General features: G+C 40.9%; 1 protein-coding gene across 1 annotated transcript in view; it reads left to right on the top strand.

Annotated features, from left to right (window-relative positions):
• LOC144594273 (diacylglycerol O-acyltransferase 1-like) overlaps positions 1 to 12,189 on the top strand; it is a 68,676-nt gene extending 56,487 nt beyond the window's left edge. The window contains exons 15-17 of the mRNA XM_078400542.1: positions 611 to 698; positions 9,331 to 9,393; positions 12,024 to 12,189. Of these exons, the coding sequence (XP_078256668.1) occupies positions 611 to 698; positions 9,331 to 9,393; positions 12,024 to 12,173 (301 nt within the window). The 3' untranslated portion in view covers positions 12,174 to 12,189. The remainder of the gene's footprint in view (positions 1 to 610; positions 699 to 9,330; positions 9,394 to 12,023) is intronic.
• Positions 12,190 to 14,027: the final 1,838 nt, after the last annotated feature.

Here is a 14,027-nt window from a genome sequence, read left to right as displayed (position 1 = left end):
TTAGCAATTTCTTTCCTATATAGCTCTTTGTCTTTACTTAGTTTCTTCTCGTGCCACAGAGTATACAGCACGGAAGCAGACCAACTTTTCCATGCCGACCAAGATGCACAAACTAAGCAAGTCCCATTTTCCTGCATTTGGCACATATCCCTTTAACCCTTTCCCAACCATGTTTCTGTCCAAATATCTTTTGAAATGTCTTTACTAAAACTGTTTTTGTCTGCAGGCTACCATTCATTTTATATCTTTTGGGGCTATCTCAAGCACAACACACTTACAAGAATGATCCAATTTATTAAATCATAATTTTCTATACGTTGATGGAAAGCTTATGTTCAGAGAAGGAAGAAGGTTGTACCATGGATAAATAATCAAACATTTTGAATCTCTCCTTCAGAATACTGATGGAGTTAGTTAATCATTATCCAACAATCATGCCAATTATAATTTGCAGTGACGTTGGACAATAAGCATGTAGTCTTATTTTTGGTAGGTGTAAGGTTCCACTTACATTAAAAATTAAATACTATTAAGTAACAAGCTGATAATTGTAACATTTGGTGCAAAGTAGTTTGCTACAACAATGATTATTCTTTTTGTTATTCAACAGACATATTTATAGACCACTGGTTGAGAATGGTTATTCAAAATGGGAAGGACAAGCCTCAGTATTCCTAATATCAACATTATACCATGAGGTAAATGAAAACAGATGCACAGGGTTAGTGAAGGGGCATAATGTTTAGGCCATCTTTCTTTTGATCTATTCTTGGCCTCTAATCAACAGTCCTTCCAATTTATCCACTATGAATGGATGAGAAAATTACCAGATGACTTGTGAGGCTTTAACTTCCCAGTGCCGACATTAGCAGTCCTGACAAAGAACACCAAGATAGAACAAAGTGTTGCATTTACATCGCACCATTCGTGATCTCAGGATGTGCCAAGGTACAACTCAATAAATGAAGTACTTTTGAATATAGCTCCTGTTTAGTACAGAAAACATGGCAACCAAGTTGTATTTAGGAAACTCCTGTAAATGATCGGTGATATTGAACAAATAAACAGTCATAGAGCTATACAATATGCAAACAGGCCATTTGACCCAACTCCTCCAAGCCAACCAAATTGCCTAACTGAACAAGTCTCACTTGCCTTGCCTGACCCCTATCCCTCTAACTCTTTCCTATCAACGTACCGGTCCAAGTGTCTTTTAAATGTCATCATTGTACCCACCTCTATCACTTGCTCTGACCACTCATTCCACATACCCATCACTGTGTGGAAAAATGTGACTCTCAGGTCCTGTTTAAATCTTTTCCCTCTCTCCTTAAACCTACGTGCTCTAGTTTCAAACTATCCCATCCAGGGGAAAAAACGGTGGCTCTTCACGATGACTTTTCATAAGCCTATATAAGTTCACACCTCGCCCTCCCATTCTATGCAGTAAAAAGAGTCACCCTCTGTCTCCTCCCTTCAAGCCATTTTTGTGTCCAATTGGCTAATAGATCCTGGATCCCATCTAATCCAAATTTCCAGACCGGTCTACCATCCGGTCCATGAGGTACCAGTCAAATGCATTGCTAAGGTTTATGGAGAAAACATGTATTGTATTTCCCTTATTCATTTTCTTGGTCACCTCTTCAAAAACTTGTTAAATTTGTGAGACATGATTTCCCATCAATATGTCAATAGTCAATAGTCAATTATTTGTCACATTACCCGCAGTTGAACAATAAGACCAATAAGAATAATCAATAAAAATGCAATAACACATACAATCACAAACTAACACCAAACAAAAAGAAACATCCATCACAGTGAGTCTCCTCTAGTCCCTCCTCACTGTGATGGAAGGCCACAATGTCTTTTCTCTTCCCCTGCCGTCTTGTCCCGAGGTCAGGCTGTTGTCGTTGCCACGTCGGGGCGGTCGGGGCTCCTGACATTGAAGCCCCCGCTGGGCGGTGAAAATCCCGCGACCTATTCCAGGCCGCGCCGGATGGTGAAAGGTCCGCGGCGGGCCGACCCAAGCCCCGCGATTCGGGGAGGGCGAACACGCTGCCGCTGCCGGAGCTCCCGATGTCGGCCCCCACCCAGGGGCCTGCGGGCTTCCGACGTCCACGCGGCCCACTCCGGAGACGAGTCGCAGCCGCTCCCGCAGCATCCGCAGGCAGCCAGCGCCGCAGGTGCTGAGTCCAGGCCACTGGCTCTGCGAACCAGAGCCCCAGGTGGTCCCAGGTGCATGGCCGGTGGTAGGCCGCAACGGGAACGGAGACACGACACAGAAACAAAGGTCGCGTCTCCGTTCGGGAGAGAGAATTTTACAGTTCCCGTTCCCTCCCACCCCCCCCCCCCCCCCCCAAACATAACATACAGACACTAAACCATATTAAAACTACAATTCAGACAAAAACAACAAAAAACACAAAGGACAGACGGACTGCAGGCAAGCCGCAGCTGCGACGGCAGCGCTGGCGCATACAGAAAGCCATGAAGACTATCCCTAATCGACCTTGCCTTTCCAAATGCTTGTATATCTTCTCTCTCAGATTTGCCTCCAACAACTTACCCATTACTGATGTTGAGTTCACCAGTTTATAGTTCCCAAGCTTTTCCTTGCCTTTCTTACATAGAGGTAGAACATTAGCCACCTTCCGGCATCTTAACTGTTCTTATCGTTGATACAAATACCTCTGCTTGTGGCACCACAATTACTTCTCTATCTTCCCACAATGTCTTACAATACACTTGATCCCATTTGTATTTGGAAAGTTAAAATCTCCCACAGTTATCAACATTTTTCTTGCAGCTGTTTGTGATCTCCCTAAAATTTATTTCTCTAATTCCCACTGACTCTTGGATGCCTATAGTATAATCCCTTTGGAGTGAACACCCTATTAGTATTTCTCAGTTGCACGCACATAGCCTCACTGGATGATCCCTCAGAATGGTAAACAACAATCATGCTTTTCGGTAAAATATTACAGTATTTTTTTTATATTAACCTTAGAGCAGAACATTACATTCTTACAACCTAGCTTCATTTGATGCCACATGAATTTCAGATCCATCTATTCTTGAAAATTGAGCCCTATCCTAACAAAGATACTATTATCCAAGAATCACAGTTCCTATTACTCATCCATCTACACTTCACACTGCCTCAGAAAAGCGACCAACATAATCAAAGATTTGTCCCACGCTGTCATTTCTTCTTCTCCCTGCTTCCGTCAGGAAAACATTTGAAAATGTGCATCACCAGACACAGGAACAGCTTCTTCCCCTCTGTTATCAGGCTTCTGAATGGGCATTCCATACGCTAGGGTACTATCTGATTCCCCTCTGAACGTATTGCGGACATTGATAAAGTTACCCCTCGGGTTTCCCCCCTCACCTTATACCTATGTCCTCTGGTTCTCGATTCCCCTATTCTGGGCAAGAGACGCTGCACCTCTCATGATGTGCACCTCTGTAAGATCACCGCTCATCCTCCTGCACTCCAAGGAATAGAGCTCCAGCCCGCTTAACCTTTCTCTATAGCTCAGGCCCTCGAGTCCTGGCAACATCCTCGTAAATCTTCCCTGCACCCTTTCCAGCTTGACTATATCTTTCCTACAACATGGTGCTCAAAACTGAACACAACATTCTAAATGCAGCCTCACCAATGTCCTATACAACCGTAACATGACCTCCCAACTTCTATATTCAATGCTCTGACTGATGAAGGCCCATGTGCCAAAAGCCTTTTTGATCATCCTATCTACAGGAGATGCCACTTTCAACGAACTATGTACCTGCACTCTACAACACTCCCCAGAGCCCTACCGTTGACTGTGTCGGTTCTGCCATGTTAGTGCTCCCAACAATAAACCTAAACCTAGGCTTCAGGCAGCAGATTCTAGGCACAGTCCCTGGAAGGTCTTGATAGTAGTATTTTATAATACTTTACACCACCAGAAAATAATTAATACATAAGGAACATAATAAACAAACCACTGAGTACATTTACCTTTTCAATCAACATTAATGATCTGTTCAAATAAATGGGATCATGCTACTTATGGCAGCCAAGGCTGGTTATGAAATGCATCCTGCCCCTCAGTTTAGGATACGTATTTTGTGCTGGATTCTGTGGCAACAAACACCGACTATAGAATAGTCTTTTGCCTCCCTAGTGCCAGGGTCCAAGATCGGAGGTCCTGCGGGGTGAATATAGAGAGTTAGGCTAAAAGATTTATAAGCAGGACCTCGAGGGTAGTGATCTCCAGATTACTCCCAGTTAAATGTGCTATTGAGGATAGGAAAAGGAAGATGGGATAGATGAATGCATGTTGTAGGAAGGAACTGCAGATGCTGGTTTAAACCAAAGATAGGCACAAAATGCTGGAGTAACTCAGCGGGACAGACAGCATCTCTAGATAGAAGGAATGGGCAATGCTTCGGGTCGAGACCCTTCTTCAGATTAAGTCAGGGGAGAGGAAGATACAGAGATAAGGAAGTTTAAGGCGTGAAAACAAGACAAAGGGGGTGGAGATCAAGGAAAATGTAGAATATATCATTGTTAGCTAGGAGAAGGTAACAACAAAGCAAACAAAATGTAAACAATCCGTCAGAGGTTGGAGAACTGGGAAATGGGGGAGGGATAGAGAGAGAGGGAAAGCAAGGGTTACTTGAAGTTAGAGAAGTCAATATTCATAATGCTGGGGTGTAAGCGTGTATATTCCAAGCGAAATAAGAGGTGTTGTTCCTCCAATTTCCACTGGGTCTCACTCTGATAATGGAGGAGGCCCAGGACAGAAAGGTCACTGTGGGAATGGGAGGGGAAGTTAAAATGTTGAGCAACCGGAAGATCAGGTAGATTTAGGCGGACTGAGCGGAGGTATTCAATGAAACAATCGCCGAGCCTGCGCTTGGTCTCGCCGATATATAGGAGTCCACACCTGCAACAGCGGATACAGTAGATGAGGTTGGAGGAGGTACAAGTAAACCTCTGCCTCACTTGAAAAGATTGTCGGGGTCCTTGGACGGAGTCGAGGAGGGAGGTATAGAGACAGGTATTACATCTCTTGCGGTTGCAGGGAAAGTACCTGGGGAGGGGGTGGTTTGGGTGGGAAGGGTTGAGTTAATCAGGGAGTTGTGGAGGGAACGGTCAGGGTCCCTGGTTAACTCGTCTTGTTTTCACACCTTACACTTCCTTATCTCTGTATCTCCCTCTCTCCTGACTCAGTCTGAAGAAGGGTCTCCACCTGAAACTTCACCCATTCCTTCTATCCAGAGATGCTGCCTGAGTTACTCCAGCATTTTTGTATCTATCTTGGATGAATGCATGACTGAGAAGTTATTGCAGGAATGGGGAATTCTCATTTTTGGATAATTGGGATCTCTTATGGGACAGATGTGACAGGATGCACTTGAACTGGATCCTTTCAGGAATGTTCACTGGTGCTAGTCAGCAGGGATTAAACTGGAGAGGCAATTAAATCTAGGCAGCAGATTCAAGACACTGCTCCTGGAATGTCTTGATGACATTTCTTGAAAAAACTAAGGAAACTGGAAAAGCAGAACAGGAAATGGAAGGACTGATGGGAAGGTAAAGGTTCGGATCGGTAAGTCTCGAAGGAACGACAGGCAAATAAGGTTAATGAACATTGGTGAAACTGATGGCCTTTACTTCAATGCAAGGGGTATCATGGGTGAAGTGGATGAACTTCGAGCCTGGATCATGTTTGGAAGAATGGATGTAGCCTTGGGTGCCAGAGGGATATGACTGGCTGCTCAACGTTCCATGGTTTCGATGTTTCAGATGTGATAGAGGGAAGGTAAAAAAGGTGGTGCGGTCACTTTACTAATCAGGGAGAATGTCACAGCGGCACTCGGAGAGGACATTCTGAAGGGTTTGTCTACCGAGGCAAAAGGGTGGAGCTCAAAAATAAGAAATGTGCAATCACTTTAAAGCGATTATTACTAAAGGCCTCCCAATAGCCTCGGATATTTGGGCAGTTCACCGAATGATACAAAAACTGGGGCCTGGATAGAGTGGATGTGGAGTGGCTGTATCCACTTATGGGAGAGTCTAGGATCAGAGGTCATAATCTCAGAATTAAAGAATGTTCAATTAGGAAGGAGATGAGGAGGAATTTCTTTAGTCAGAGGGTGGTGAATCTGTGAAATTCGTTGCCACAGGCTGTGGAGGCCGTCAATGGATATTTTTTTAAAGAGATAGATAGATTATTGATTAGTACGGGTATCAGGGATTATTGGGAGAAGGCAGGAGAATGGGGTTAGGAGGGAGAGATAGATCAGCCATGATTGGACGGTGGAGTAGACTTGATGGGCCGAATTGCCTAATTCTATCACATGAATTTATGAAAACAACAGGGTTGTCGTAGTTGATGACTTTAACTTCCCCAATATTGACTGGGAAATACAGTGCTAACGGTTTAGACGGGGCAGAATACGTTAGGTGTATGCAAGAGGGTTTCCTAAAACAGTTTGTGGACAGTTGAACTTGAGGAGGGATGATACTGGGAATTGAGCCTGGCCAGGCCAGAAACATTTTTGGGATAGTGAACATAATCCGCAACATAAATATTAAGATTGTTTTGAATGGGAATGAGTCTGGACCTTGGAGAAGGTACTAAATTGGATTAAGGCAGATTACAATATTGTTAGGCAGGAGCAAGGAACAATTAATTGGGACCAGTTGTTATTGCATAAATCCACATCTGGTATGTGGGTCTTGTTTAAAGGCCAGCTGATCAAAATACAAAACTGGCATGTTCCAGTTAGGAGGAATAAGGATGTCAAGGTAAACAAACCTTGGATGAACAAAGAGGTAAATCTCATCAAAAAGAAAAAGGAAGCATATGTAAGGTTTAAGAAGATGAAACCGTACAGGAGATTTGAGGATCATAAAGCAAGCAGGAAAGAACTCGAGTAGATGCTTAGAAGAGGCCATGAACTGTCTTCGACAAAAGATAGACATATAATGCTGGAGCGGAACAGGCACCATCTCTGGATAGAAGGAATGGGTGACATGTTGGGGCGAGACCCTTTTTCAGACCACAATGATTAAAGAAAATCCCAAGGTCTTTAACATCTGCATTAAAAATAAAAGGATAAACAGGGAGAAGGTAGGACCTCTCATGGGTAGAGGAGGGAATTTGTGCTTGGATTCTGAGGAAGTAGACGAAATACTAAACAAATACTTTGCATATGTAATCATCAAGGAGAAAGATATGGAGGATAGTGAAATCAGTGTGTAGAATACTAATATGCAAGGGCAGTTTGAGATCAAGGAGATGGTGTTGGGGGTCTTGAAGAGCATCAAGATGGATAAATCCCTAGGGCCTGATGGGATCTATCCAAGGATATTAAGAGAGGAGATTGCAAGGGCTTTGATGAAGATCTTTGTATCTACTCTAGTCATACACGAGGACCAGAGAACTGGAGAGCATCCAGTGCTGTTCCTTTGTTTAAGTTGAGAATTAGAGGGAATCCAAGGAATTATAGACTGATAAGCCCCTCATCAGTGTTAGAAAAGCTATTGGAGAGGATTCTTTGAGATTGGATTTACTCCCATTTGGAAAAGAATGGGCTAATTGGGGACAGTCAGCATAGCTTTGTACATGGCTGGTCATGTCTTTTTAATTTGATCATGTTTTTTAAGATGAGAAAGATGATCAGTGAGGGCAGGGCAGTGGATATTCTCTACATGGATTTTAGTATGGCATTTGATAAAGCCCCCCATGGTGTAGGCACGGGATTCATGGTGACTTGGTCATATGGATTCAGAACTGGCTTATTCATAGAAGACAGAGTCTTATGGGGGAAGTGTGTTCTTCTGGGACCAATGGAACTCCACTGGCATCTGTGCTGCCACCTCTGTTTGTGATATATATATATATATATATAAGTGACTTGGACATTAATGTAGATGGATTGGTTAGTAAGTTTGCAAATTTCTAGATTACTGGAGTTGCAGATGGTGAGGAAGGCTGCCAAGTAACAGTGGGATATAGATCACCTACAGAAAATGGCAGAGAAACAGCAGAGTTTAGTTCAAGCAAGTTTGAGGTGTTGCACGTTAGGAGGTGGAATGCAAGCAGAAAGTATACAGTTAAAGACAAAACCATTAACAGCTTTGATGTACTGAGAGATCTTGAGGTCCAAGTCCATAGCTCCCTAATGGCAACTCAAGTAAAATGGTAAAGAAGGCATAATTGTATGTTTGCCTTTATTGGTTGGGGCAATGAGTATGGGTCGAGAAGTCGTGATGCAGCTCTGTAACACTTTGATCAGGCCACATTTGGAGTATTACATGTGGTTCTGGTCGTCCTGTTACCGGAAGATTAGTGAAGGCATTGGAAAAGGTGCAGTAGAGGTCCAGCAGAATGCTGCCTGGATTAGAGGGTATTAATTATAAGGAGTGATTGAACAGACATGAATCGTTTTCTCTGGAGCATCGGAGTTGAGGGAAGAGGTTGACCTGATAGAAGTATATAAAGTTATGAGAGGCATAGATAGGGTAGACAGCCAGAACATTTTTCCCCAGGGTGGAAATGTCAGACTAGAGGGCATAGCTTTAAAGTGAGAGGGGCAAAGTTTAAAGATATGTGGGACGGTCTTTTTGCACAAAGGGTATTGGGTGCCTGGACCATGTTGACAGGGTGGTGGAGGCAGATACAATAGTGGTGTTTAATGGGTTTTTAGATAGGTACATGGATATGCAAAGAATTAAGGGATATGGGACGTGAGCAGGCAAATGAGATTGGTTTATCGTGGCATCATGTTTGGTGCAGACATTGTTGCCGAAGGGCCTATTCCTGTGCTGTACAGTTCTATGTTCTCTCCGTTCTGTGACTCTGTGATGAGTGCAGTGATGAAGGAGGATTAAGCGGCATATGGCCTCTAATTTATCTCTAATAACTGTTCGATGTATGTTTTAGCTGTTAAACCTTGAATATCTTTCATCTTAAACCCACATGAATAAAAATACCCTAATTGCAATGAATGAGAATATTTGTTGGTTCTTTTACTCATTTAGTCAGTTTTGTTGACCGAAGCTGCAGATCATTGAAGATGAATTTGCTCAGCGAGAAATGGCAAAACATTCCATCAAAAATTAACAATATGAGGATTCAGTGGAAAAAAATCTTTTTTGAGACTCTATAAAGAACTATAATTGATATGATTATTTCTCCTGGCAATTGCTGGCTTTAGTGTCAATAGACCTTTCTAAATGTGTTTTTGAACTAAACAAAATATAAATGAATTCTTTCACGTTTATGTAATAAATAACTATACGTTATACATTTTATTTGGATGTAGTATCTGCTTGCAGCGCCACTTGGCATGTTCCGTTTCTGGATGTTTCTGGAGATGATATTGCAGGTAAGGCTACTTAACTTTTTTTGTGATCTTTGTTACGTATTATTCATTATTTTAGTAAATATCAGTAACTTCCAGTTTTGCTATTTCTCGTTGAGTAAATTACACCTAAAGTCCTATCACCAACACACACACCAAGGGTCCAGGTAAACATAATCATAAGTCAAATGCAAAAATAATGATTTGCATTTGTACTGCATTTTCACGATCACAGTAAACCCTACAGTAATTGTGGCCAATGATGCTCTGTTGAAAGAAAAGGGAAATATTGGAAATACAGCAGACATGTGTAAACAATGTTTTAATAACCATGTAATTACTTTGATGAAACTAATTGATTCAATGGTTCAGCAAAATGTGTAGGAAGGAACTGCAGATGCCGGTTGTTACTGAAGGTAGACACAAAATGCTGGAGTAACTCAGCGGATCAGACAGCATCTATGGAGAAAAAGTATAGGTGACGATTTGGTCGGAATCCTTCATCAGACTGAAAGCAGAATTGGAGGGGAGGGGGGATAAACATAAACTGTAAGCCAGAACAAATTAGGGCCGCCAACAGATTACAGGGTGGAGTCCATATGGCCCATTGTTAGCTGGGAACGGGATACAATATGATATATGATACGATAATACTTTATTGTCAGATCAAGTCTACAATTTTTCTTGCATCTCAGCAGCTCCACTTGCAACATCAACAAAGACAAAGAATGTGAGACAAAAAATAAGGATACATATATTCACCATAACATTACAATCACAAATGATGACACACTCAAAACCCTTCAACGTACATTTGATCTGGGATTAAGTTCTATTTTTAGTTTCAGGATTGACTGGTGCACAAAAGAGTGCTTCAGTCTAACCTTATTAAATGTTGGTACCCTGTACCTCCGATTTGATGGTAACAATTCGTATTCACTGTTCAGGACATGGTTGGGGTCAGAGACAATGTTGTTGGCCAACCTTAGCATGTTATTGTGGTAGGCTGATTCATAGAGTTTCTCAAGGGGTTGACGGATGATCTTTGAACAGATTTTCATTTGGTGGAGCAGTTTTGACTTTAAAGTGGCGGACAAACACTTGTACCATGTAGTATTACAATACTGAAGAACACTCATAATCACTGAAGTAAGGAACAAAAGAAGAATTTGTCTACTCGCCCCAAAGCACCTAAAGCGGCGGAGAAAATAAATTCTTTGTTTTGTCCTTTTGTAGACAGATTCAATGTGGTCTTTCCAGGATAGCAGATGGTCTATCATCACACCCAAGTATTTAAATGAACTCATCTGCTTGATTTTTTCATTATGGATAACAAGAGGAACTATATGAGAGTCAGATGGTGAACCAAATACTATCTCTTCTGTTTTCTTTGTATTAATCTCAAGAGCATTATTATCACGCCACTCGACCACTTCGTTTACGCCATGTTGGTGCAGCTCAGGGTTGTATGATTTACTCAACAGAGATATTAAAACTATCATCAGAATACTTTAGAATGTATTGAATGTATTTAGAATGGTAGTTCAGAATTTAGTTAGAGTCCGTAGTGTTCAATAGCCTGATGGTTGTTGGGTAGAAGCTGTTTCTGAACCCGGGCGTCACAGTTTTCAGGCTCATATACCTTCTTCTCGATGCCAGGAGTGAAATGAGAGCATGGCAAGGGCGGTGTGTGTTCTTGATGACGTTGGCTGTTTTTGAGGCAGCGCCTCCAGTAGATCCCTTTGATGGTGAGGTCAGTACCCGTGATGGACCAGGCAATGTTCACCTCTTTTTATAACCTCCTTCGTTCTTTCATCATTAAAAAAAATGAAACAACCAAGACCTAAGGAAAGCTCAAGATCTTTAAATACTATTAATTTAGTATTACAATAAATTTCAAACAATTTATAAAATTTAAATCACAGGAAAATTATTAATCTCTCTCGGAACCATTCTTCTTTATTGAAATGAGTCATTGAATGTGTACTAGATCCAAATTGATATGGGTTTAGCATGCAGATTTCCCAAATAACTGTTGGGAAATAGCAGTATGTTGATAGTATGATTCAGAATTCCATTAGTCTAATGTTGCTGTGTCAGAGTACGAAAAAGATGAAGATCTCTCTCGAGGTTCAGAATTCCATGCTTGTGTAAGTGGTCATCAGAAATGTTTTGTGTTGCCAGTCTGACCTCTCTGCAGAATCGTACACCACTGATTGGCACTATCTCAGATTAGGTGACTGCTATTGTGGAACGATTTGAGAAGAATTAAATTTCTTCACACGGGTTGGAAAACTTTGACAGCCCTTTGAAGCAGAGGATTGCAATGTTCCATCGCTGAGTATATTCATGGTTGATATAGATAGACATTTGAACAGAAATGTAATCAGTCAATGTGGTGATTCCATGAGGCAGAATCAGCATGGTAATTGTATTGGAGAGTAGGGCTAAAGGCCACTTATTCTTATAAAACTGAAGAAAGTATTGCCAAAATGGAAGTTTATGTTGCAATGATTTATGACTGCAGATTTTGATCTTCAGATAATCTACCTGTAATATTGTCTACTTTTAATGTACTTTTAGTAATGGCTTTTTTTCTAGCTGAAGATCTTCCATACTTCTTGACAAATGCTGTTTTTGACTTTTTTCCACAGGTTCCCACTGCATGGATTCTAAACAAATATTTAAGAGGACTCTATGGAAATGCAGTTGTGTGGATTTGCATTATTTTAGGCCCTCCTTTAATAGTGCATATGTACATTCATGATTACTGTATCTATCAAGAACGTAAAACAAATGCATAACATTGATTATTAAAAAGAGAACTTTATTTTATTTTCTGTTTTTGGTTTTCTATACCATGCAAACTTTCCTATTGCACATCCACCCCTGTCGGCAGGTGTCAGCTTGATTTTCCCTAACTTCCTCAGTAAGTCGCATTTGGGATTTTGCTTGTGGTGTTCTTCGAGTTTACCAAAACCCTTACTTAATTCAACAGGGCAATTTTGGAGAATGCTGATCACAATTCTGATATGGCAATAACCAGAGTGAAACACAACCCGGATTTAGTGCAGAAAAGGTGGCTTCAGTCATACTTCTAGGCAAATATCTGTTTTCTGTGACTGATCACAGTTCAGGAATTGTAATCAAACATATCAGATACTGGATTCATATATAACCATTTAATTGATGCTATGGTTAGCAACACATACTATATACAGTATACATATTAAGATAATCACAGCCGATACTTTACGACAAAAGGTTAAACAGCTAACTACCCAGTAAATGGAAGAGATGAGTGACTTATTTGAAATAGTTGTGCCAAAGTATGTCGAGCTGAGGTGTGGAAAGCAACTTTTATTGAAGGTACGAAAGGAATACGATAAAAGCATCTTATGAAGCAGTCAAGGACCAGGGGAGCTGCTTGAGAACTGATGAAAAGTCAAAAGTTCTCAATGAATTGTGCTACATGGTGATAAAGCATTAATTCAATCTGAGTGAAGGAGGTGTCGATTTAATGTACTTTCAGTAAGAAAAAAAACATTAAGTGATGGCACTCACATAATTCGTTGAAGAGTAGGAGTTAAATTTTAATTTTGAATGTGCTTTATAAAGAAATGCACTTTGCCAGCCTGAACTTCACAAGTATATTTTCCACAATATCAGTTTATTTCAAATTTAAGTATCTGATAGGTAATCTCGGTTAAAATGAGGTAGCCTCACCAACAGTCTCTGTCTCATCCTTTTCTTCTTTTGTTGTTTTTAGTCTGTTGTTAAATGTATGTTTTAGTGTATCTTTAGTTTTGTATTATGTGGGTTGTGGGGGAAACTTTTTTATCTCTTTCCTTGACCTTTTCCGTATTGTACCTCCCTCCGGACTAACAATGTGGAGTTGGTGGTCCCTTTGCCGGGGATCGATTTTGGGAGCTCCAAACGTGGGAGCTTGCAGACTTAACATCGTGGAGCTCGAGGGATCAACTTCGGGAGCTCCAAACGCAGGAGCTTCAATGCTGCGACTCAGAATTCAGGACTGTGGATGGTTCGACTGCCCCGACCGTGAGAGAAAAGGAGGGAAGAATATAATACGTTATTGCCTTCCATCACAGTGGATGTTTATGTTAATTTTTATGTAGTTGTGTGTCTTGTTTTTTTGGTATGACTATGGCAAATCAAATTCCTTGTATGTTGTTACATACTTCGCTAACAAATTAATTACAATTACAAAAAGCAATATTTTTGAGCATCAACAAGTCAAAATCGATACAGGACAAGTTTCTATGGGAACATGGTTACAATTATTCCGAATATTTACAGTTTACAAACATTCAAATGTATTTATTTGCTATGTTCCATGCTTAACACATATTGATCAATTAACTGGAAATGGGGTATAAAACCAGAACATGAAGAAAGCATGAAAATATTTTCAACTTTGCAGTGGGATATTTAGCAAAATATACATAAAATGACACTTATTTAAAAAGAGTATCAGTTTTTTATAGTTTATTCATTTGTCACATTATATCATATCATATCATATATATACAGCCGGAAACAGGCCTTTTCGGCCCACCAAGTCCGTGCCGCCCAGCGATCCCCGTACATTAACACTATCCTACACCCACTAGGGACAATTTTTACATTTACCCAGCCAA

The sequence above is a fragment of the Rhinoraja longicauda genome, chromosome 6, assembly GCF_053455715.1.
Source record: "Rhinoraja longicauda isolate Sanriku21f chromosome 6, sRhiLon1.1, whole genome shotgun sequence".
Lineage (NCBI taxonomy): Eukaryota > Metazoa > Chordata > Chondrichthyes > Rajiformes > Arhynchobatidae > Rhinoraja > Rhinoraja longicauda.
The sequence above is the reverse complement of the archived record's forward strand: the minus strand, read 5'-3'. Positions and strand labels throughout refer to the sequence as shown.